The sequence below is a fragment of the Mytilus galloprovincialis genome, chromosome 10 (genome assembly GCF_965363235.1).
Source record: "Mytilus galloprovincialis chromosome 10, xbMytGall1.hap1.1, whole genome shotgun sequence".
Taxonomy (NCBI): Eukaryota; Metazoa; Mollusca; class Bivalvia; order Mytilida; family Mytilidae; genus Mytilus; species Mytilus galloprovincialis.
The window spans coordinates 80,307,824-80,335,011 of NC_134847.1; the positions used below are offsets into that span (position 1 = coordinate 80,307,824).

The following is a 27,188-nucleotide window of genomic DNA, read 5'->3' on the forward strand; positions in this document are numbered from 1 at the left end:
CCAACTCGTGATGGCGTCCGTAAAATTTACGAAGGGATGATTTCAACTTCACCATTTGGAACTCTTGGTTTAATAGCTTCCTTGTGAGCAGCAAACCTCTATCAAGAAAATCATGATAGGAAATGCAAGCACGGGAATATCGTATCAATTGGGAGATATATACCCCATATGCAGGTGCTGCTGGAATGTTGCTACTTAGAAATGGAAAGTTCACAATTGGAAAGCTGAAATCATCTCTTTTGTCGTAAAGTTTTGTTTTCAACCGACCCTCATTGTCAATTTCTAGATGTAAGTCAAGATATGAAGCCGACTTAACTGTATCTGTAGTATCCTTTATCTCTAGTTCGATTGGATAGATGCGTTCCACATAGTCACCAAATTTTGAATTGTTTAGTGAAAGAACATCATCTATATAGCGGAAAGTAGAGTTAAAGGATATTGCTAACTTCTTATCTTTCTTCCTAAGAAGTTCCTGCATGAAGTCAGCCTCATAATAATAAAGAAACAAGTCGGCGAGTAGAGGGGCACAGTTTTTTCCCATTGGAATGCCGACAGTCTGTTGAAAAACACGTCCTCCGAACGTAACAAATATGTTGTCAATCAAGAAATCAAGCATCTTGATAATATCAGTTTCAGAGAATTTTTTGTTTGAATCAGAGTGATTCTTTACAAAGTAGGATTTATCCTCCCTAAGACAAGATACTTGTATCTACGTTGGCCATTCTTTTTTATGAAGCAAAGTAATATCAACTCTTTCAATTTGTCTTTGAGTTTGGAATGTGGAATACTTGTGTACAGGGTAGAAAAGTCAAATGTTTTAATACTGTTACAAGATGAAAGAGAGTTAGATTGTATGTACTCTAAAAGATCTTTTGAATTTTTAAGTATCCACATCTGATTCACGCCACCTCTAGAATAGGCAGTTTCACAATAACTTTGAAGCCCGTCTTTGATTGCTGATAAAATAGATGTTAATAATTTAGAAAGAGGTTTCGTGGAGCACTTGGAAGACCCAGCAATATACCGTTGTTTGTAAGGACACTTATGTAGTTTAGGTATCCAATACAGTGATGGAAGATCCAGTTCTTCATCTTTGGTTGAAATTCCAAAGGAACATAGAACAGACCTATGATTATCCAGGATTTCCTCTTTGGTAAGTGTCGTGAGGGTATATGTTGAGTTACCAAGTGATCATGAATTGTCAATACCTAATTCGTTTATCAAGCAGTTGATGTAGTGACTTTTACACACAAAAACGATGTTATTTGGGGCTTTATCTGCAGGGACAACAACATATTTGTCATGGAGGTCGGATAGGTGTTTTGCAACATTTGGGTCTTTAAAGATTGACGTAGCATGGTTATTGATGGACCCATTCAGTTTCTTAATTCTGATTTGTATCAACGACCTCACTGCCTTAATCCATTCGGAAAGAGTGTCTACGTCTTCCTTCTCGCTCTTAGCCCATTGCCTGGCATAATCCTCGACTGAATCCATCAAAATTTTAAAGTTGTATTTCCAATTGATGGATTTAGGCTCACGATATTTGGGACCTTTCGATAACACATTTCGTAGAGAAGTGTTATTAACAATGTTAAGGTCACCGGTAATAACGTGGCCAGCAGGATTATATGTGAATTTGGAACTAGCACAAGTGCAATCAGGAGGTTTAGACTTGAAGTCGTCAATATCGAGATCCTGCAAAACGCGTTTGTAATTGAAAATTTTAGTTGCAATAGGTTTGGTATAGGTATAAGAAATTATTGGTACAGATTGGTCTTTGAAATAAGGAGGTATTTTCGATTGCACTAATTTATGATGAAGGATATTGCCTAGGTTGACGCCATCGAGACCTTTGTTGGCAAAGGAAAGATTAAGAAAAGATCTTTTCTCTTTTTCATCTTTTCCAATGCGAACTGGCTTGAAAAGTCTGTGACTTGCAATATCCGAAATTATAGCTTCAAGTTTGTATTGGTTTGAATGAGGGTTTGTAACAGTGGATTCCAAACATAAATTGAACAGAGAATGAAGTTTCGAAAGGGGTAATGAATAAAGTTTCGTGCGAATGTGATGAATACCTAACGGCTTTTGTATGAATGGCAGCAAGTCATTAATAGAGACATCATGCAGAGAAGGTGATGTATAATGACGATGACCACGACTGCGTCTACGTCGAGGAGTCGAGTTGAAAATATTCATCACATTCACCGAGTTACACGAAGGACTAGATAGAATACCTATACCATCAATTTTGTCATTGCAGCCATAAGGTGTTGCAGTTCCCAATTGTCTAATCCAGTAGTCTTCTTTTTGTCTACGGAGAGTCGTTGAAAGATTAGGATTGTTAGAGCTATGGTATATCTTTTCGATAATGCGAACTGTCATAGAAACGATGGAATGATCGGGCTGATTGAAATGCTGGTGTGATTTATATCTGAGTTGTTTACTCCCTGAATAATGCTTTCGTCTTGATATGAGTCTTTGTACACTGCTCTAAACTTTACAAATTAAATGGATTGTTACACTTTCAAAATGTCAATTTGAATTGACGAGACATTCATCTACTTACTTTTAATGCTTTTAATGAAAATTAAGAGTGGGTGCACAGATGAAGGGCCGGTAACTTGATAAAAAGTCACATTTTCAAATTTCAAGCATCTTTTAATATATATATTTCAAGAATCATTGTTTCCATTGAATGGACCCCTGGACATGCTGATATACAAGGTAATGAACTAGCAGACCAACTAGCTAAAAAAGCAGCACAGGAGGCAGAAAAAATACAAAGCATTCCAATATTTACAAAACAAGATATACAAAAAGAAGCAAAAGATAGTGTAATGTTAAAAATGGCAAAACCAATGGGACACCCGTGATAAAGGAAGAAGATGTTATTCCTGTCAACAAAATGTAAAACATACACTTCCAAAAGACAAACCGTCAACTGAAATATATCGGATAACTACTAGTTTAAGAACAGGATATTGTAATTTAAACTCGTACAAATCAATGATATGCCCAGCACTCATCGACAAATGCAGCTGTGGACAAATAGAAACAGTTGACCATTATCTACTGTATTGTGAAAATTATGAGAAAGCTAGAGAGAAACTCCGCTCTGCACTCTACTTCATAACATCAAAACTAAAACTTGAATCAGAAATATTATTAGCAACTACAGAAAATGAAAATTACAAACATCACATAGAAGATATTCAACATTTGTTAGGGGTCTTTAGTAAAGATACTGGAAGGTTCACAAAATAGATAGTTAAGGTTTTATAAGGGTTAATTATTTATTCATTTAAAAAAAATAATTTAATTAATCTTTTATTTATTTATTTATTTTTCTCTGCAGTGCCACATCATAAATACAAATGTACTAATGAGTTGTATACAATAGCGACATAAAATTACCAGAGTGATCGAAAATACAAAGAGATTATAGTGTCAAGTTGACACTTCTATAGACTAGAGACTACCAAAGCATAAAAAATAACCAACAAAAAACCGAACAAAATTAATCAAGAATTTACAAAACACAACATAGAAAAATAATTAATCGGCAATACGAACCCTAGAATAAATCAGGGAGTGTCTTAGGTGCTCCAAAAGGGTACAATATTGCTTTTTCATTAATATTTTCGAATCATTTTTGAACTTAAAACATAAAAGTCGTCTTAATTGATTAACAGTATATATTTCCGTGTGTATACCATTCTATGTGCCGGTGGAATATGTAACCAAGTCACGGCAATTTATACTAATATGGTCAGTATAAAATATCATCAACACGCAGCTGTAATACTTCATTTAAAAAAATCGACAAAAGGTCAAGAGCGTACAAGTATTATTTAATTATCGTAAATGAAAAATGTCCGTTTAACACCTACTAATACTGGCTATTGGTACTATTGGTAACATATATAAAAATGTATATGCACTTTGGCAAAACCCATTGTATTGGCAATGAAGTTCAGAATTGCATGTAAAAACCTGCCCTACAAGATAACTCAACAATTGCAATCTGGATCTTATTGTGAATGCAGTAGTAATGGACGACAATAGGATGTGTTTGGAATAGGACATAAAAGAAAATAATGTAAAAAAGAAAGTCTGACCTACAAAACGGAACATTATCTTTACATCCTGTTCGTGATATTTTTAAAAATTTGAACTGAACTCAGTTAATATCATAACGACTTAAAACAGAAAGGTTTCAACACAGACTATCTTCTGTATAGTAATGCTTTACTCCTATCGTTCTTCGGCGAAGGACATTAAGAGATCCTAATAAAATGGACGAAAATATCATTTGACTCGAAATAAAACGTTTGGCAGTATTTTCTACATTTTAAAATGCCTGTACCAAGTCAGGAATATGACAGTTGTTGTTCATTCGTTTGATGTGTTTTGTCCTTTTGCCTTTGATTAGGGACTTTCCGTTTTGAATTTTCCTCGGGGTTCAGTATTTTTGTGATTTTACTTTTTATTTGAATAAGTAGAATTACGTGTAAAACTTAATACTGTAGGGTTCCTTATAGACACTACGCAAATGTTGACCTGTAAGATAAGTTAGAAAGAAGCATTCATTTTTGTTAATGTCCTTTTTAGCTCACCTGACCTGAAAGGTCAAGTGAGCTTTTCTCATCACTTGGCGTCCGTCGTCCGTCGTCTGTAAACTTTTACAAAAATCTTCTCCTCTGAAACTACAGGGCCAAACTTAACTTTGATGCACATTAAATCGCATGGCTGGTTATCTGAGGATTAATTTGAGCCCTTTACCACATCTGTACTTCAACAAATGGCGATTAAACATGTCTAAATGTCCCAAAAAAATATTGAAATTGGTTTCACCGGTAAGCTGTACCGGTGTGAAAGGGAGAGAGTTAATATCTCTGAACACTGATTTGGGGTTCAAATTTATTCACAATTTTAAGATTTGCTTATTCGATGGCCTGTATAAAATTTAATCTGCTTCAAATTATCGAAGCATGAATCTACTGAAAATCGTCAGCTTAAATTCATGTTTAGCATTCGTTTATTCCAGTGTACATGTAAGGGACTTGTAACTTGATCGTAAATCACGTGTTAAAATGTCAAGTATCATTTTGTATACTTTTTATATTTACTCGACCAAAGTACATTTTGGGAAATAGTTGACTAACATGTGCAATTTACACTTGTTTATACCACAACGGAAGTACAGCGGAAACAGATATAGATACGTTTGTACTATAAATGATATAGTCATGACATACTATATCTACTATGTCCTTGTTTTAGCATTCACCCACGTACTAAAAAACAATTAAACATCTGATTTTATTACACAATTAGAATCCCGGGTACTTTTTCGTGAACTTGATCGCCAAACATAGGTAAAAACGTGTTTGGTTTAATCTTTAAGTTTCTGACTTCATTTTTAAATCATATCAACTGCATTTTATCGGTAGAATAGCAAAATATAAATATAAAATACCCGGGAATAAAATGAATACTGTAGAACGGGTTAACCGAGGTGAAAGGCTGGAAATTTCGACTATCACTATAAAATGTTTTAAATGTTCCTGAGGATAGGGACAGACATTTATAACTTTTGGACCTTCCAGAGAGCTGTTGAAAGAGTTATATAACACAAAGAGAATGCGATTCTCTTCTTACGTTAGGGTTCCGATTCTGATCAGACGTGGCTGATTACTAGCATGTATATGCATTCGGCCAACCCAAACAGTTCCATCGAGGATTTACGACTTTTATTTGTAGTTGATATTTTTTGCATAGGTTGTGGTGTTGAAAGAACGAATTAATTTACGATGATCAAAGTCTATTTTTGTTTACAGCCTTTGAAACATCTTTGTCCTATTCAAATATTCTACCAACAAGTAATGAAAATAAATTGAATAAAATTATTTTTATTTGTTAAAAACGCATTAGATAACAATATAAAAAACATACCAACAGAAATAACATAATAAAATACAATAAAAAAAATAATATAACATAGTAACATAAAATACAAAACATTACAACATCAACATCAACAAAATTATTTTCTGTCGGTTTAAGAGGACTACAGTTGCATGTACATAAAATACACAACTGAGACATTGTCTAGAAAACTAGTAGCATGTGACAAACTATTCAAACATTAGTTTACACCTTACAAATATATATGTAAGTGTTAAAAATTAAATGTTTAATAAGAAGATACTTAAAACTAAAGAAAACAAATAATGCGCATAAAAAGTTATAAGGGCTTATGCGGTATGATTTACTTTTATACGAATCATTTAGAAGTATACTTTACTTGGGTCCTATGAAATTAAATCTTTTACAATTATGGTACGTATTAGATTTTGTTAACAGTGATTTGATTGGATTTAAGTGCATTTAGATTATAGTCCTCATAACCGTGATCATTTCCGTAATTAAGCGTGTAATATGTATTGTAAAGTTACACTGTACATTATGTTAAGTTAGTAGAGGCGTCCGAATTAGCGATTTAAGTGCCTGTGGCTAATCATATTAATACATAAATCAAAATGCTGTTGGAAGCAATGCTAGTATTTTGGTTTCGGACATAACATGGAACAAGAAGGATTTTAACAACTATTAGTGTAATTATTAAAGCAGTCAAGTGTTATAAATCGTATACAACAAAAGTGAAAACCGTCAAAACTAATCCTGACCTTCATTGTAATACAAGAAAAACTATTATATCAAAATTTGACGAGTATTTTGTCAAGCTATATCAAATTCGGTTCGCACGGAGCGCCATAAACTGACATGAGTCAACCACTGAAGGACTGTAGCTCCTGATCCTTTATACGTACAAATCAACAATATCGAGTTTATCTTACATCTGGTCATCAATAACATCATATTAGAATTTGGAAATTTTGGTATGAATGGTTCTCTAATTATTGAACTGAAGCAAAAGTCCACCGCTCTCCTGTCATTCTACCCCAAAGTTATTTTTTTGGTCTCAGAACCTAGCTAAAATCAATTAATCTCTGACGTTTTAAGCTGAAAACATTTGACCGAGTCTTTTTCCCAAGAATCAGGTTTGTTTCTTGTATATCATAATTCAAAAAATAGAAATAACTTGATATGCATTTATTCTTAACTTTTTCAGCACTGTAATTAAGTTTAAATCAATGTAATTGTGTTTATGTTTACAGTGGAGTTTGTCTATATGCTATGCTGGTAGGAGCCTTGCCATTTATTCCTGATTCACCGAACAATCTATCTCAGCTCCATAGCTTACTATTGAAAGGTTGTGAGATACCAGACGGGTTATCACAAGGTATAATAATTATATATATATTTAATTAAATATAACGAGTCAATCCTTTTTCTTCTATTGTGTAGACTTTAATTAAAGTGAAACCTAATATTGTAAATTATGTCTTAAGATTTGTAATGGCATACTGCTCGAATCAGTGAAGTGGTCAAATTTGTTTAATAGACCATCATCAAAACATAGACACGAGACACGGAAAGGACAAAACGTGCATATGTACCTTATTTTCCTTTTTACTGGACTAGAAACATAACGAGATATTGTCCTGTCAACAACGAAATAAAATTGAGAATGGAAATGGGGAATGTTGTCTGAATATAAAGAGTGATATATTCTGAGTTTATGTTTTCAAAAAGTGCTTCGTGCAATGTGAGTAAATTGTAAATGCTATTATTTGCATTGAATATATTATACAACGCATGAACTAACGTTAACCTTTGACTACCTCTGGACACGACTGATTTCTTTTATTGAGATTATATAGGATTTTAATGTTAATAAACTATACCAGTATGTGATAAAAGAACAATTGTGGTATTTAAATCAAACATATTCAAACTTTAAATTATTAGCATGAAATGATAATGCATTATTCCTACATTAAGTCTATTATAATAGACCCGAGCTTCTGTCATCCATGTAAATATTCATCTAGAATGTACAATACATCTGCAACGTGACTTTGACATTCGAGACCTGTTGAGTATGGAATAGTAGATAATATTGAATATTAATTGATCTTTATGGAAATTAAATCATTGCTGGACAAATATGTTTTAATTGTTCTGATAACCCTTTGACAGACTAAGTAGTAATGTTGAAGTTATTTATCATTGTGGACAGGTGAAACATTAGAAAATATTTAATAATATACTGTTAATTTCACTGGATTAATTTATAACTTATAAAGTTGCGTGGACTACTTTTGCATTTGTTTTGGTATGATTTTGTGATTGTTTTATGAATTGTGTTCTTTACTTCAGAATGTGCCGATATTTTAACGCGAATGCTCACAGCAGACGACCGGAAGCGGATAAGAATGGACGCACTCATGATACATCCTTGGTTATTGGACAGTCACGATCTTCCGGTGCAAAAATATCCAACTGTTTCACAACTTGGACCATTGGTACCTCAGAGTGCTGTCATGAATTACATGACAAAAATGTTCAATTTCCACGAAAGTGATATTATTTTTTCGCTTCATGAAAGGAAAGTGAATTCTGTTGCCGCAACCTATCATCTTATTCACAAACGCTTTGAAGCAGGACTCCATTTGATTGGACTAGGAATGGATCCTTCTTTTCCTCAAAGGAAAAGTCATACTTTTACGTCATTTCCGTTATCATTTCCAGGTCAGGAGACATCGATTCCTAGATCTAATGGATACGTTAAAGAAACTGTTGACAAAGGTTTGTCAAATCAGGGGTTTCAACCCTCATCGTATAAAAACTACCTGCAATTTTTAAAAGATGCAAAAACTAAACCTTTGATACTTTCAAAACAAGGAGAAAATGTTATTTTAAGAAAGAAAGGACCAAGAATGGCTGTGTCACAGCAATATAAAACAAATTCAAACAAAAGTTCGGATCAAAAACATCCAGCTAAAGATTTTATGTTATCTTGCCAACCTAAACAAGCTGTATATGAATGGTCAGCAGACGGCGTTGTCAGCTATGACACACCAGAAGTACCCAAAAATATTCCTATTATTAAGAAAAATATTTATGAACGATTTCAACATGTAAATGGACAATCGGCGAGTACATATATTGAAACACCTCCACCCCCTCCAAACACATCACTTGGCGGAAGAGCCAAAACTGAAATAGAACTAAACAATGTTTTGCAAGAAAGGGAAACGGCTGTCCCTAAAACCTCGCCTGCGGGTCCCCGTCCAGGATCTGTTAAAACACCATACAGGTACTCATTACGTACACTAACAGAACCACAGTCACACGAGGAGTCAGAACAAGCATCAAGTTTCCTGAGTGATCCATACCCGGAGGAGTTATGGGGTATGACAGGAAAAAGTCGGCAGAGACTAGTACGCGGTGCAGCACTGACATTATCTAGAACCAAAACAATCTACGCAAACTCAATTTCATCACAGAAAATGCTCACTCCTAGAGATGCAATGCCGACGTTAGATGACATTAAATATGCAAAAATTGTTGGCAGAGGTACACACCTTTATTTATGATTATATGCGAAATATAAAGTGCAATCTGATAATTGCAATACTTCAAAGCTCATTTTGCGAGTTCCACGATGCATGTGTGTGTTTTATAAAATAAACGAAATTCCCTGGCTATGTGAAGGTAAATGAGGGTTTCTAAACAAAACCAATCACTGCATAAATTAAATAAACAGTTTCAACGTCCAGTGAAAAATGTTACATGCAAAACATATTAATGAACAATAATTTGTATCTGATTGACACGCTATATTGGTTTTGTTGTTGTTTTTCGCACAAATACGTGTAACACAAGGTAACAGTCCATGGGAGTAGTACAAGTGATTAAAAAATATTGTTAAAATGTGGATAAGGAGCTATCACATTGATCGTTTCGGAACAATTAGAATTTTTTACATACCTTTACATATCAAGTAAAAAATCTTTATTATTTTTAACAGAAGAAACACAACGAATTTGAACAAATTACGATACACTTTTTAATAATAAGTGGTATATTCGCAATTCAAATAAAATGTACTATAATAACTGTAAAGCGTCCTTTAAAATAAAGAAGAAGAAAAAATAAAGAAAGAAATGACATCAAAACAACATGTGAAAGAATTAAGCTATAACTGTAGTGCAAACAGATCTACAAAGCAAAGTTTATATTGTATATGAATAGCTTACAATAGTTTGTCAAATATTTACCATTTATTCATGTGTGTTTTATATTATTTCAGGGAGGGTTTTGCTTGACAAATCGACTACGAAAATGTTGAGTAGTGGTATCTCAGATTACACGAAACCAAAAACAGCAGGTCTGGTTCGACAAAGACTTCCGGAAGTGCCTTCTTCTGCATTATCACGTGCTAAATCGGATCTGGGTATCTATGGACACAATAACAATTCTAAGGGATCACCAGAACCATCAGAATATGTCCATAATGAGAAATCTCCTTCACCAGTAGAATTTATCATTGCAGAGGATGAAGCACCCATGATGCGCATACGAATCACAACGTGTGCTAAGTCATAATTGCAAGCACAGTGTTTCTTTTGTATTATATTCTTTCATATTTAAAACAAGAAATAAAGCTTGTCTTATACATGTAAAACCTCAAATTCATCTATGAGCTAGATTTCTTTCTCAAAATAGTTATACACTGATCGGTTCTGAATTATAATTTTTATGACATGGGCAGTTTTCAATTTGACGAGTACTAAAATATATATTTCGTTATCTATTTTTAAAGTGTAATGTGACTTGCGGGCGTGTCATGTGATCATGGGGCAGCAGATAATTTGAATCTTTATCATTTCAATAATGAAGTTTAATAAAAAAAAAAAAACTAGTCGTGCATTGTCATAATTTAAGGTTATAAGTAGAACATGATCATGCTGAATTTCTAATTTGATGTAATTTATTTCTACACGTTCCTTTTGCTCTGTTGTGATGATCAAAGTGTCAATTAATAGTGTTTAATGATATTTCATAGTAATAACATGGTATCAATAGATTTCACAACATTGGCTATCTATGATGAAATTTACCGCTCAAAATTACACAAATGTCCCCTGAAGGAGGACTTAATCTTAATTTTAATTGATTCATTTTTGGTATGATCTTACCTAAATTATACAGATGCAAAAGGTCTATATTACTTGTACATTATAATAAAACAAGATTAACAAAAAATGTTACCTTATAATAGTGTTACGTCTTCTTTGTATTTTTTCTATTTGAATTATTTTTCTGATGATTGTTTACAGATCACATTTCTGTTTTTATAAAAATCATAAACCTCTACATTACAAGTTTTTGATGTGCATGTATATAAATGAAACTGAATCATGTGTGACATATGAATATCGCATTGTCAATAAACATTGTGTATATTTTGTAATTCAACTTTTAAAAACATAAAATATTTCAAATGTCCCTTGTGTCTGTGTTCCGGGAATTTCCCAATGAATTAATATACACGCTAACTGTTTATTAAGTATTATTCATCTAACATTTCAGATATATAATGCAGTGGAATACCATTAATACAAAAGCTGATAAGTATTCATCACATTCGAACACAAATTTATTCATTATCCTTTCAAAACGTCATTCTCTTTACAACCTGTATTTAGAAACCACTGTTACAAACCCGCATTCAAATCAATACAAGGTTACATCTATCATTTCGGATATTGCAAGGCACAGACTTTTCAAACCAGCACATTGGAAAAATCAGAAAGATCTCCTTTACCAACAAAGTTCTCGATGCCTTCAACGTAGGCAATATTCTTTATCTTCAATCAGTTCAATCGAAAATTCAATCCTTTTTAAAAGATCAGTTTGTACCTATCATGTCATACCTATACCAAACCATTTGCAACTAACATTTTCAATTACAAACACATGTTGTAGGATCTCATTATTGACGATTAAAAGTTTGAACTACTTAATTGCATCTGTACTAGTTTCCCATTCATATATAATCAGGCTGTCCACGTTTTTACTGATTCCCTCAACATTGTCAACAACACTTTATGCGCAATGTGTTATCCAAAGGTCTGAAATATGGAAAGGCTTAATCGATCAATTGGAAAAACTTCAAAATACTGATTGCTTCAGTCACAGATAATGCTGGGCAATGGGTTAAAGGCGAAAAATGATACATAGATACTCTTTGAAATGAATTAAGGCAGTGAGGTCGTAAATACAAATCATAATTAAGAAAATGATTGGGTCTAGATCTATCAACACCCAAGTTACAACAATCTTTAAAGACCCAAATGTTGACAAAGACGTATTCTATCTCCATGACAAATATTATGTTGTCCCTGCAAATAAAGCCCCAAAATAACATCATGTTTGTGTGTAAATCACATTTTATATACTGCTTGGTATACAATAAACTCATCATAGATACCAGGACTAAACGCTCGAATCAAAAAAAGTATAAAAGGCCAAATAAAGTTCGAAGTTGAAGAGCATTGAGGACCAAAATTCCTAAAAGTTTTGCCAAATACAGCTAAGGTAATCTATGTCTGAGGTAGAAAAGCCTTAGTATTTCAAAAATTCTAAATTATGTAAACAGTTTTAAAATTTATAAATATAACCATATCAATGTTAAATCATGACAGCAAATTAGGTATTGACAATTCACTTGGAAACTCAACATCTACCCTTATGACACTTTCTAAAGGAGACATTCAGGATAATCGTAGGTATGTTCTATGTTCCTTTGAAATTTCAACAGAAGATGAAGAACTGTTTAAGTCTGCAGCTGAAATCCCAATCAAGCAGAATTATCCCAAATTTTCATTCATCCCGGTTGACATTAGAACCTATCTGAAAGGCAAAAAATATTTGTTCATTGGCGTTCAGAAATACGCCTATCAATCTGAATAGGAATACTTACTGTTATATGTAGAGAAGTCTTAGAGACAAGAATCCCAGAAATATGATGATTATTTAAAACAGTCGTACATAGATTGTTTGCATGCAATATAATTTTATTTCATTTATTGTGACGGCAAAATACTATTCCTTAAGTGAGTATAGCTTTAATATCTGTTACCGAAATACGTATTGTAACTGTTCGAATTGGTGATGTCAATTGAAAAACAGTTGCGTAATTACCGGTAATATATTTATGTTCACGATCACTCCCCAGTCAACAAAAATATTAACTTATATACAGGTGATATCCATACCAGTCATACCAAAGTCGAAGGTATGGTTCCTGTACGTCAGGTGATATCCATACCAGTCGTACCAAAGTCGAAGGTATGGTTCCTGTAAAAGTCTCAAAGCTCATACGTCGACAACATTGACACCGCAAATACGTTCAATAGCAAATCCATCTATCAAGGAAATCAGGATAGGATACGCCCTTGGATATATTATCAGCTGTGAGAGAGATACATACTACATATGCAGGTGCTGCTGGAAGCATTCTATATATAAATAGAAGGACTTAAAATTATCCAATTAGTTGTCAGGTTTTGTTCTCAACTGACCCTGATTGTCAATTTCTACATGTAAGTTTTTTGTCAATTGGGAGTAGATCTCGCCTTAACAGCTTCTGTGATATTCTTTATCTAAAGTTCATTTATGTGATACTAGAAGTCACCATTTAAAATATTTATTTAGAAGACATCATCAATTTAGCAAAATTGAAAGTATAAAAATAATGCTAGCTTATTTCTTTCCCTGAAAAGTTCCTCGTTTTCAAATGAATAGAGAAACAAGACGGCAAAAAATCTTAACACAGTAGGTTCTTATTGGAAATCGTGTTTTTTTTTAAACCCGTCCTTCAAACGTAACAAGTATGTCGTGCATAGAAAAACTAACTTTGTGATGTCAATTCGACATTTTATTTGTTTGAATCCGTGTGGTTTATTTTGTTTGCAAACTATGATTTATATCCTGCTAACACGAGATATTTTTATCAACTTTGACCATTCTTTCAAAAGAAGCAAATAAGAACTAATTGTTTCAATATGTCTTTTCGTTTCAAATGGTAAAAGCAGCGTAAATAATAGAGGTCAAATGTGTGTACTACTACAAGTAAAAATATTTGGATTATATGAACTCTAACAAAGCTTTGGAAATGTTCAGTATCACTATCTGATTTCCACCAGCTTTCGAGTACTTTATTTCGCACATAACACAAGGGACCTAGTATAAATACAAATACTGTTAATCGCTTTGAAAATAAACTGAGCACATAGGTATCAACATTAAAGTTTTGAACGCTATAGACACGCGTAAATATAAGCAAAAACAAAGAAAAGTACGATGATGAAGAGCATTTATGATCTAAAATTCCTAAATGTTATGGCAAATATAGTAATTGTAGGCTATTTCTGGGTAAAAAATATTTAGTACCTGGAATATTTTTTTTGGAAATATGATTACATGTATAATCATTTCAATGATAACTCGATCATGTCAACACAGAAGTGCTGACTACGTATACTGGACCGATGATAACCTCCACCATAAGTGACATCAACCCAGTGGTTGTGAATAAACTTATCAAAGGTACCAGGAAAGATGTTTCTTGGAGTACCTGGCAGACCCAGTAGAAGAAAGTTGCTTGTAAGGACACTTTGTTATGTTAATGGATAGCCACTTCTTTATCTTTGGTTGAATATCAAACAGAAATAAGAATGTAAATAGACCATTAAATTGTGAATTTAAATAAACTCGTCATAGATACCACGATTGAAATTTTGTATTTATGTCAGACTCGCGTTTCGTCTTCAAATGACTCATCAGTGGCATACGAATAAACAAAAAGTTAAAAAGGTCAAATAAAGTACGAAATTGAGCATTTAGGACTTCCTGAAAGTTTTTTCAAATACAGCTAAGGTAATATATTCCTGAGGAAGGAAAGCCTTAGTATTTCAAGAAATAAAAGCGTTTTAAACAGTTTTTATACGCCCGTCAAAATTTTGACGGGACGTATTATGGTATACAAATGTCCGGTGTCCGTCCGTCCGTCTGTCTGTCTGTCCGTCTGTCCGTAGGTCCGGCGTAAACATGTCGCACCGTAACTTGAGAACGACTTATCGAAATTTCATGAAACTTAATATAGTTCTTTCTTATGATGGTGAAATGATCTGTATACTTTTTGGTGAAAATAAGATTTAAACTTTTTGAGTTACGGCACTTTGTAACTAAAACAGGGGTGTGTTTTTTTCACATGTCGCACCGTATCTCAAAAACGTTTCTTGATTATTGCTTAAAACTTTACACACTTCTTAGTTATATTAATCTTAATATCTGTATACTTTTTGGTGATGATTCAAAATTTAATTTTTGAGTTTTTGAGTATTTTGTAAAAAAGGGGGAGGGTTTTTTTACATGTCGCGCCGTATCTCAAAAACGATTTATGATTAATGCTTAAAACTTTCCACACTTCTTTGTTATATTAATCTAAAGATCTGTATACTTTTTGGTGATGATTCAAAATTTCATTTTTGAGTTATTGGGTATTTTGTAAAAAAGGGGAGGGGTTTTTTACATGTCGTGCCGTATCTCAAAAACAATTTATGATTATTGCTTAAAACTTTACACGCTTCTTTGTTATATTAATCTAAAGATCTGTATACTTTTTGGTTTGATTCAATATTTTATTTTAGTGATATTTGTAAAAAAAAAAAAAAAAAAAAACAGGGGGGGGGGGGGGTTTCACATGTCCCGCCGTGTCTCAAAAACAATAAATGGTTATTGCTTAAAACTTCCTCAGAAACTATTTATGAATATTGCATAAAACTTCCACACAAGACGTCGGGCGTATCATGCGCTCATGGCGCAGCTGTTTAGTATACTAGCTTATAGGCTGGTGATACTCTCGGAGAATAAAAACTCAAACAACAGAAGCATCGACTGATTTTTTGGGGGGAACATATGAGCAAGAAGATAGGCATGCATGTATGACGTGTGTGCTTATTGCTAAACCCAATGTTGTCAAAGTTTAAGAGTTTTATCAGTAAAGGTTATAACAGTTAAATGTGTGATGGTCCATGTTCCTCCTAATGTGTTTGAAGTGCTAAAAAACCCAACTGATATGCCAAAAAAAAAAAAGAATAGGACAAATATTGTGAAACAGTTATCATCTAAACATTTTGGTATATAATGAATAATTGCCAAGTTCTGTGCTTGTTTGAATTTGGAATAATTCAATAAAATTCATTCTTGATTATTTTCATTTTTTTTTTTATCTAAGTTGCTATAAAACTGCTCCGGTATTCAAAGTTTTCAGTTTGTTTTTTTTTTTAATTTCATTCTATAAATAACTTCAGGCATTTTGTTGAAAATGCCTTTCAAATTTTCCAGGCATTTTGTAAAAATGCCTAGAAAAATTAGTCATTATGTATAATGACTGAATCTTGCAGTCATTTGGAAAATGCCGAACGCGAACGTTTAAGATATTTTACAAAATGCCTAAATTTAGTAATGCCTGTAACATACACAATGGATATTTTGTGTGTTTTTTTTATCAATTATAAGTGACTTAGACAGAGAGAAAAAATATTGAAAAAAAACAGCTTCTACTTCTACCGGTTAGTGACCACCTTCATCATGTTGACTATTTTTTTCACTTTAGGGTGTGCGCTGAAATAATTTTAATTAAAAAATCAAACAAAAACAAAAAGGTGCTATACAAATATTTAACAGTGGGGATTAAAAACAAGGGCTTTTGATTGATTTGTTTGTCAGGAGCCTCTTGAACGATTCAAGGCTGCTGACAGATGTAACTGAGGAGGGTAAGGCATTCCAATCCTAATGGTCCTCGGGTAGAAAGACTCTTTCCTTGCTGATGTGTTACATTGTGGGATCTGAAAAGAGTTTGTGCCCATACTTCTTGAGATCCTGTCTGGTGGGATGAGTTTGTGGCTTGCTGAAACGTTGACCTCTTGATTGTTGATCTCATACAGCATTGATAGACGGTGCGCTTCTCCTTCTACCTTCAAGTGGTGTTCACTTTAGTTGTTCAAACATATCTGTAACGGAAGATATGTTACTGTACCGGTTTGTTACATATCTGGCTGATCTCCTTTGTACCATTTCTAACTTGTGTTTAGGCAGCAACCATTTGATTTTCTGGGGGGGGCTATGGTTTTTTTTGGAAAAAAAAGTTTGTTTCCAGTTTTTGGAGAAAAAAATAATTTGTTTTTGATTCTGAGAAAAAAAAATTGTTTGTTTCACCCTCAGCTGCCACTATATGTAGTGCTAAAATTGAAAGAAATAAATTGATTTCGACTTGTCGCGAAAAAAATAGATTGTTTTTCGCCGCAGGCGAAAAAAAAAATTTGTTCAGAAAAAAAAACCATAGCCCCCCCCCCCCCAGAAAATCAAATGGTTGCTGCCTTATCCTTTTAGAGGTATGGATCCCATAGAGAGCTGGCGTACTCGACTGTTGGTCTAACGAGGGAGATGTAGGCCTTTTCTTTGATATCGCTGTTAGAGATATTGATGTTTCTTTTGAGAAATGGGTTATCCGATGGTTTTATTTGCCTTGGCACAGATGTTTCCGTTATGTTTATCCCATTTGAGGTCTGATGTTATAGTTACTCCCTAAGTATTTTGCAGATGTTACGTGCTCCAAAGTGTGGCTATATAAACAGTAATGCTTAATAATATGTGTTCTGTTCTTTGTTACTGATAGTACCTGACATTTATCTGGATGGAATTTCATCATCCATTTTTCTTCCCAGACAGCCAACTTGTCTAAATCTTCCTGGAGGGTATTATTATCATCTGATGTACAACTGTGATGTAGGCAATGGTGTCATCTGCAAATAGCCAGCGAAACGAATCTTATAATAATTTTTATTTTATTAAATCAATATGTAAATTTTATTAGGAGACTCTTAAATGACTTTGGATAATGTAAAGCAAGTATTTTATCATAAGCATTTTTGTTCAGTTATAAAATACACTGAAGATCACTGAATACCACAATGCAAATTCATATCTTTTTACCTTCCTCTAAAATGATACTGCCAACATTCACAATATGAATTTTCTGCTAAACTGCACATAATTAAAATGACGAAAAACACATCTAATTGCTTTGTGTTTTTGTTTTATTTTTAAATTTAAAAATTTAAAAATGTAAAAATGTGCCCAAGTTAGTATCCGGATGTTGGCACATATCAGGTCCGTAGCTGACTTAATATTAACTACCCTTTGTTATTTCCGGATACAAACTACGTTTGATATTTTTAATTTTACAGATTTTATCACCGTTTTAAAGAAAGCCTAAAGATGTCGGAAAGAAAAGTTTTAAACGTATGTATATTTTATCATATAGAATAATAGAAAATGCTGAGAATATAGAGTTCACAGCCGTTTTCGTCATGAAAAATTGAATCCCTCGCCATTTCGTCCATTTGTCTTTGGTTTAATTTGTTGATAAAAAATAAAGCTGTCAGTGTCAAGGCGAAGCTATCTGATAGCTTAAACTGTTGACCAGATGTGCATTTCTCCTTTTGTAAATAAATAGATAAATAAATAGATAACTCGAATAATTCAAGCCCTTTCCGTGTCCGATTTTTTCCCACACGAGGGCTTGAACTCCTTATGATCATTGGCCGTGTCGCCTGCTCTCTGTGAGAGAGAGCCAATCAGCGGCGATCAGGATAATGAGTCTGCGCAACTCTCTTGTAATTGTCTTACCAAACACGTCTGTTCAATTAACACAAATCCAATAATAATTAATTAACATCAATATTAACATCAGTTTACATCATTTAACATCAATTAACATCCGGAACTCCTCCTTCTTTAGCTGCCAATTTAAATCAAAATTCCCATATTGCAAAGCGGTGTGGAAATTCCGGTTGACAGTCTTGATCGAGGAAGACGTTCAGGCGTTAATGTAGCCTTTGTAGATCAGCGGAATATAACTACTGAATTATTCGGGTTAATAAATAGATAGCTTTATAGTCTACAAACATTAAACAAGGAGATAACATAAGCTCTAATGAGCTTTTAACTCGCATGCCTTTTTTTGTGCTCTTTATAATTATTTATTAAAGCTTTGATATAATAATTATATATTGGCAGTTAGCATACTACTACCTGGAAGCATAAACCAGCATTCACATTCTTCACATTGATTTAATTAAATTGTATTGAAATCAAATAAACTAATATCATAAACATTAGACTATATCAAGATCCAATACACTCTTTGACCAGTCTCACCAATTAGCAACAAGAAGAATTTAAGCAACAACAAGCATCAAGAAATGACAAGAACACTATTAAGCGTCAAGAAAATAAATTTAGTGACAAGAAATTCAATATTCTATCAGAAAATATAAATTATAAAAAAAAGTCAATTTCTATAGTGGGTCTCATTGGGGTCTAAGCGTGAATAAATTGACAATCATTGAAATCAAACAAGAGAAAAACGTAACTTAACAGCAAATTTTTACATCATTTTTTTATGTGTATGGCCTCATTTGACAATCGTGTTAATGAAAATACTGACGGTCTAATCTATATAAAAAAACCGAGAAACACACATAAATTACATAAACAAACGACAACTACTGTACATCAGATTCCTGACTTAGGACAGTTTAGATGGAACGGAAGACCAGTTTTCCCAAATGACCTGTTTATGTTATTAGTGAATGCATAGTTTTCATGAAATCAGGTAAACCAGGACCAGAGACAACCTGGACCAAGACAATAACTTATTGGCCAAATGAGCCTGTGTGCCTGTTGAATGATGCCCAATAACAATAGATTATTTATACAAAACAGTATTCATACATCTAATTGATTAATTTTTTTGAGGGGTTCATATTTTTTTTTCAAGTTTCAAGAAGGAATCTTAAATTGCACAGTACTGAACAATAGATTTTAAAGATCTTTGACCACATTTATTTTATGTTGAAACCTAAATGTATATATAATGTCAAAATTTTTATCATTATCCAAATTCAGAGAGTATCAAGCTTGAATATAATGTGTCCAGACTTGCCCCAACTGATCAGGGTTAGACATCTGCAGTCATATCAGGCTGCACTCAGCAAAGCATTATATTTAATAAAGGTTTTCGGACATACATTGTTTAAGCTGACCATTGAATGTATTTTAGTTGATTACATGTACATGTAGGTGGTTGGGTTGCTGTCTGATTGACCATGTAGACATATACTCCAAATCTTCTTTTACTTGATGCAACATTCATGATTATTTTTCTGTTTTAGAAATACTATCCAGCAGATTTTGATCCAAACAATATTCCTAAGATGAAGAGAGAGAAAAATAGACCTTTCAACATACGTTTAATGGCACCATGTAACATGAGGTAACAAGTATAGACATCTAAAAAGATACATATACATGAAAATGATGTCATGTTGAAGGTCATACTTTGACCTATATTGGTTTACTTTTATAAATTGATACCTGGATGAAGAGTTGTCTCATTGGCACTCATACCACATCTTCTTATACCAATTAAATACCATTGGTGGCCTTCCACTGTTATCTGCTCTTTGGTCGTTTGTTGTCTCTTTGACATAATCGCCAAACTATTCTCAATTTTATTATTGTTAATGAACTAAACAAATATATGAGGCACAAGTTTGAGAACTTATCAATCATAGTAATGTATTCTCAAAGACATGTTATATAAAGATATGCATTATAAGCATGATAAGACATTATTACAAAGGTGATAATTGTACAGTGAAACCTGGGTAAACCGAACCCTGATAAAACCGAATTTCAGTTTAAACCGAACAATTTTCAAAGTCCCACACAATTTCCCTATCAATTTGCGTTAATTTAACCTGAAAAAACCGAACCCTGTCAACACTGAATTCCGAACGCTTATTGAAGGCTCGTTAGTAAATTTGTATTTAAACACTACCTGTCAAAATCGGTCGATAGCAATCAAAACAAAAAAGTATTTTTAATTACTTGCATGATTTAATTAAACAAACACAGGATGACCGCCGAGGGTATTTGAGGTTAAATCAACTAATGAGTTGTTATTTCAAACTAATTAGCATGTTTGTGTCCATGCATTCAGTGATCAAATGATTTTTTTGTTAAGAAACATTAAACTGCACCGATCGCCGAAAAGGACAAGAAATGAACTTTCCCCGAGATCACTCAAATGCACGTTACTCAACAATCTCTGACACAAATAATTACAGCCACAAAATCTAAATTTTAAAGCCATTTACTGGATTAAGAAGTCATGCAACACAACAAGTTCAATGGCTTTCGAATCATGTTAATTGTTTACGGGATGTCGGATTCCCTTTAGAAGCCCTATATATAATTTAGATGATCCTGTAGATTTCAGTTAGCTATTTAGTAACGATAAAGTCCGAGATTAAACTGGACCCCTGCTGCTGTTTCACTCTTATCTTGTGGCGAAGTATCAATCAGAGGGGGCCAGATTAGTGTGAGAACTCGTGTGTACAGATATTAATTGAAAATGACGACCTCAATTCAACTTCGGCATTGTAATTTGACAGAGACTTGGAATCTGAATTGGTCAGTAAATTAAGCAAAATCGCTCCAATTCGGACATCATTGAACGATTTATAGTTTCACAACGACGGCCGTGTTTGACGGAGTGGCGTTTGGTTTATATAAAAAAAAATGTAGCAATACGTATACGTCCATCTTCATCTACTTATATTTTTACATTTACATCAAAATCAACACAAAAATAAATTGTGGTCTGTTGTGTCACTTATTATCCCTTGTCAGTTAGTGCCAAAATAATTTGAATGTCGACTTCCGTTTACCTCTACAATCCGAACACCTGTGAAAACCGAACAAAACGGAAAGTCCAGTGGGTGTTCGGTTTGGACAGGTTTCACTGTACTTTTTTTAACTAACACCTAAAACATTGTACAATACAAACATTGTTAATGAAAAACAGAAGTGAAAAAAAGTTAATTTCCAAACTTCCCTCAAGCATTGTGTGCCAAGAAACATATTCTAGATAGTTGTTTGAAGCCTTCATGTATGGAAATAGATAAAAAGAAAAAGAAATTTGTAATAGAAACAAACATAAATCACAGATCAAAATGTTGTTAGATACATTGTAATACAGATCTTCTTATTTTCTATATGTTATCTGTATACATAAATGGTAGGAAATTTAGTATCATAAAAAACACTACTAACATGACTTATGTTTAGTGTTTTTATTTCCAGGTGTGATACATGTGGTGTGTACATTTACAAAGGAAAGAAATTTAATTCCAGAAAAGAGGATGTAGAGGATGAGACCTTCCTTGGTCTGAGAATATTCAGGTTTTATATCAAATGTCCTAGTTGTGTATCAGAAATTGCTTTTAAGGTACTTATTGATGAACAAATTAACTTTTTCTCCACATACATGTAAAAGTTTAACATGTTTGAAAGTTTAGATCTGCAAATAAGAAATATTTGAGTTTCTATACTACTTCAAGTAATTTTTATTTACTTGAAGAAGTAAAAAAAATATACACATATAAGTAAATTTGTAGGATACTTATACAAGTGAATTTTATTTACTCTTATAGGTAAAAAATAATTGGCTTAGTTATGTCCCTTAGACTTAACTCTGTTAAAAAAATATGTATCTGCAATGAGTAGTTTTTAAGTAATTAATTTTTCAAATTTTATTACCAATCAGGTCTGACAGTCTTTTTAGGCAAAATTTTGAGAAAATGGGTGAGGGATACAATAAATGATTTTACCACAAACATGTTCATTCCATATTACTTTTTTTCTTTTCAAACTTCTAAGATATGTATTATTTCAATCATCTATAACAAACAAGTTGAGATAATATGCATTTTGTTCTAAAAACAGAGAAAATCACAAATTTACAAAATTGACAGCATGGTAAATTTGACACAAAAAAGCATCAAACTATGATAAAACTTTCTTATATTAACACCTACCTAAAGTTTTTATAAGTTAAATTTATTCAGATTCCTCCACTTCATCTTTATTGAAAGTAAGAATTTTTTTTTATTGTGGAATGAATTTTTTTCACCAAAAATAGGTAAAAATGGATGAAAATCAGAAAATCATCAAAATTGGGTACTTTCAAAGGGCTGTAGCAAAAAAGGAAGTTCACCACCATAATTTTTTCTTCACAAATTATTTTTTTACAGTCTTATAAACCCAAAAATCAGGTTAAGATATAAAGTTGAATTGTAGTAAATTTTGGCTTCTCAGAGGTGTACATCCTTAAATCACTTATACGTCCATCAGTATCACCAGCTCAGTACTTTTGACTGTCAAGAAAAGATGATACTTTTTAATTAGAATTTGATGTTAAAAAAATTAGGAAACCATTTGAAATAAAGGAATGTTCATGTATCTCTCTCAGACATTTCTCTGATTCTTTGTAGGGTTCTGATTTTACTATTTGTCCCTTTTTTTTGTCAGTTTATCAATGTTAGCAATAATATAAAATATTTTGAGCTCATACCTCATACGTGTACATGCATTATTGATTAAAGACAAATTAGAAATAAAGTAAAGTTTGTATTTACAAAAGTATCTCTTATTTTACTTTAGACAGATTTAAAAAACACAGACTATGTACTAGAAGCTGGAGCTACAAGGTTATTTGAGGCTGAGAAATTGGCAAAACAAATGGCAGAGAAAGAACAACTAGAAAAAGAACAGGAGGAATTAAATAATCCAATGAAAGTAAGTCATAGTGTCACTATGTGTAGAAAATAATGTAACTGCATGTTACTGTAATTGTAACAAGAAATATTAAATATTAAACTAAATCGAGACTCATAGTACATTTAGTATTCTAGTTTTTTTTTATAGATAAATAAAAATAAATAAAAAGACTGTGCTAAAGGATTTTTTAAAGATTCTAATTTTGAGAGCAAATCCAGTATTTATGGAAGACTTCACACAAACTTTTAACCAACATATCATTTACCTTATTTGCTAACTTATATCATGAAAAACTGCAATATTTTTTTTTTTTTTAAAAATGTGTTAGACATTGTAACTTACATTACTTATAATTTCGTTAAAAATCACTAAAAAAGACAAACTGTAGAAGCCATATATGTATAAAACTAGACTTCAATGAACACAATATTTGAATGATGACTTAAAATAAATCCCACCTACTCTTATAAATTTTGACTAAAATAAACTTTTGGGCTGAAAAAAAAAACAACAGACAAGACAGGAAAACCAAAAACAATATCTTTTATTTTAAAATTTAACTGTATATGGGAGACAACTCTAAAAGAAATTGATTGTTTTTTAAAGATGTGATTGTAAATTTTAGTTATTAGAAAACCGAACAAAAGCCAGCAGAAATGAGATAGAAACAATTGATGCCTTAGAAGAAATAAGAGATATGAACTCGAGGAAAGCTGCTGTAGATCATGCCAAGGTCATAGAGATGCATTTGGAGTACGAAAAACAGCTACAGAAATTACAAGACGAGGAGGAAGAAAAAGAAATTAGGTAATTGATTTGTTCTATGTTAATAATTATTTAATAGTGTTAATCATTCTTAAATATTATGAGATTTAATTTTATAGTTTGCACAAGTATTTTGTAACATTTATAACTAGAACTTGGTTCCTAATATAAAACTTTATAATTTGTAGTACTGAATAGTAACAAAACTATTTGTCAATTTTATCCTAAGGAAGTTAGCTACCAATAGGAATTTTTGAAAGAGTTTTTTTGAAATGCATCATACTATTTCAATCATAGCTATTTCAATTTGCTTACAGTTTGAAAATATGAATCCTCATTTATAGTCAGATAATGATCATTATTGCACTTCACTGTTTCCATCATATTTATATAGAAATGAAATAAATGACATCAAAGAATATTTGATTAAAATGGTTGAAATTTAGGAGGAATATTTCAACATTGTATGCTGCTACAAAAACTAAATCATAATCTCTCAATTGCTGCGAGTGAGGGTACGTGGGATCAATTTTTGACCTTTTCAGTAACAAGTATCTCCTATAAATTTGATTTAGTGATGTTTAATAAGTCAGTCCTGTCTTTTGTTACTATTGTTGCTTCAATGAGCAGATAAAATTTATGCTTTTTTATGATATTTTAAATACTATAAATTCAGAAATTCTTGCAAGCATTTATTATTGCTATTTTGTCATTTAAGACTAAAATGCAATTTTAAATTTTTGCAAAATGAATTCTATTCTGGTTAGTTTTTCCTAAAAAAAGTAAAATGCGAGTTTAAATTATTGCGTTTATAACCCAGTCGCCTTTTTTTGCAATAACATAAACATCATAATAATTTCTGAATTAACATCATTAATGTTTGTGTATTACATGTATTATGTTTTCAGATCTATATTTGGTGAGAAGGATGGTCTGGCTGTGAAGAGATTACAGTATTAATGTTTGTGTATTACATGTATTATGTTTTCAGATCTATATTTGGTGAAAAGGATGGTCTGGCTGTGAAGAGATTACAGGAGGATTCTGACAGTGACGAGGACAAACCTAAATCTAAAAAACTAGCAACAGAAAAACCAACAGATATTTTATCACAGGTAAACATAGTTATTACAAAAACACATCATAATAATAGATTTCATAACGATAGATGAATAATTTAAGGTTTGAACAACTTTTTGGATAAAACAAGTGATGAATTTTAAAACAAAATCACTCTGTGTGAATAATGGAAAACAAATTGATGAAATTAATATTTTACAGGTCTCACATGTCTCATGTATGAATTTTTATTAATTCTTTGTTTTTTGTTGCTCAACTAAGTTACTTTGAAATGACAGAGAAAGGGACCAACACGGTCTATGTCAATTATGCGGGGACTGACACAATATAAATAAAGATAGTCAATATGTTGACATTGCTTTTATCGAGGGGTACCAATCTGCTTTATCACCCTCTCAGTTATGTGTTATTCAATTTATTATACTGATTGAATGTCCTATCATTATGATTATTATTTCTTCTACAGATGAATTGTATTTAAAAGTATGTTCTATGACTTCATGTACATAACAACATTACAGGTATTAGAAAAATCAACAGAAGTGAGGCAAAATGTTTTATTTTTTTTATTTTGACAGTCAAATAATAAAATCTGAGCCAAAACGTAGAAATTCATTGCCCTTTGCATTGTCAATTTTTGATTGGTCTGGACGAGAGGGTAACATTAAAAAGAATTGTCACCGCTCAGCCATGTGATAGAGTAAATTAACACACTTGAAATACGGCATTTTTACGTAATAATGTTTGTTGTATGCATGATGTCTATGTAGGAGTAGTGTTATAAATAAAATCAATCTTAACCATTATTGATAATAAGAATATTCAAAATGAAATATATCTAATAGTCTTCTTGATTCAAAACCTAAATATATATTTATATTGAAAATTATACTTCTTTCTTTAAGTTACCTGTTATTGTTTATGTTTGTCACTATATATATATAACAACAAAACAATATTTTTCAGAGTTCATCAGTTATACAGCAAAAGACAGAGAAGAAACCAGAATCCTGGGAGAAAAGTGTGGGGGGATTTAACAGCAAGAAATCATTAAAAGGACTAGTTGTTAGAAAGAAAGCTACAACTGTAACCTCTAAACCAAGTGACAATCAGTCAGAAAATAGCAATAATAGTGAATACAAAAATAGTCAAGAGACCGAAAAGAAAGTAGCTTTACCTACGTGGCAGAAAATAAGTCAAACTCAATCAAATGGACAACCTGTTACTGTTAATGGCACAGCTACAGCATTAAAAAATAGTGATGTTAGTGCAACAAATACAATAGTCAAACCATCAGGACTTGGACTCTTAGGAAATTATTCAGATTCTGATAGCAGTAATGAATCAAATTAATTCATTTTATGTTTGCCTTGCCAATTCATACAATGCATATTTTCAAATAATAAAAAGAAATGTCATAGTAAATTAACACTTATTTCCATAAGTTATAGGTAGACAAATAAGATGTGGTATGATTTCCAATGAGACAACTCTCAACCAGAGAACAAATGACATAAAAGTTAACAACTATAAGTCACTGTATGGCCTTTAACAGTGAGCAACACCTATACCACATAGTCAGCTATAAAAGGTCCAGAAATGACAATGTAAAACAATCCAATCAAGACAACTACTGAATTGATTATGTACAAAATAATGAATAAAATTTG

At 32.3% G+C, this 27,188-nt stretch overlaps 2 protein-coding genes across 2 annotated transcripts in view; both read left to right on the forward strand.

The window, feature by feature from the left end:
• LOC143048529 (uncharacterized) overlaps positions 1-11,423 on the forward strand; it is a 147,432-nt gene extending 136,009 nt beyond the window's left edge. Inside the window, exons 6-8 of the mRNA XM_076222236.1 lie at positions 7,185-7,309; positions 8,290-9,489; positions 10,226-11,423. Coding sequence (XP_076078351.1) covers positions 7,185-7,309; positions 8,290-9,489; positions 10,226-10,521 — 1,621 coding nt within the window. The 3' untranslated portion in view covers positions 10,522-11,423. The remainder of the gene's footprint in view (positions 1-7,184; positions 7,310-8,289; positions 9,490-10,225) is intronic.
• Positions 11,424-18,170: 6,747 nt separating this feature from the next.
• Positions 18,171-26,943, forward strand: LOC143048530 (splicing factor YJU2-like). Its single transcript, XM_076222237.1, has 7 exons — positions 18,171-18,288; positions 20,223-20,323; positions 22,198-22,342; positions 23,557-23,691; positions 24,299-24,480; positions 25,430-25,553; positions 26,485-26,943. Exons 1-7 carry the CDS (start codon positions 18,265-18,267, stop codon positions 26,869-26,871), a joined length of 1,098 nt encoding a protein of 365 aa, XP_076078352.1. The 5' UTR covers positions 18,171-18,264; the 3' UTR covers positions 26,872-26,943.
• The last annotated feature ends 245 nt before the right edge of the window (positions 26,944-27,188 follow it).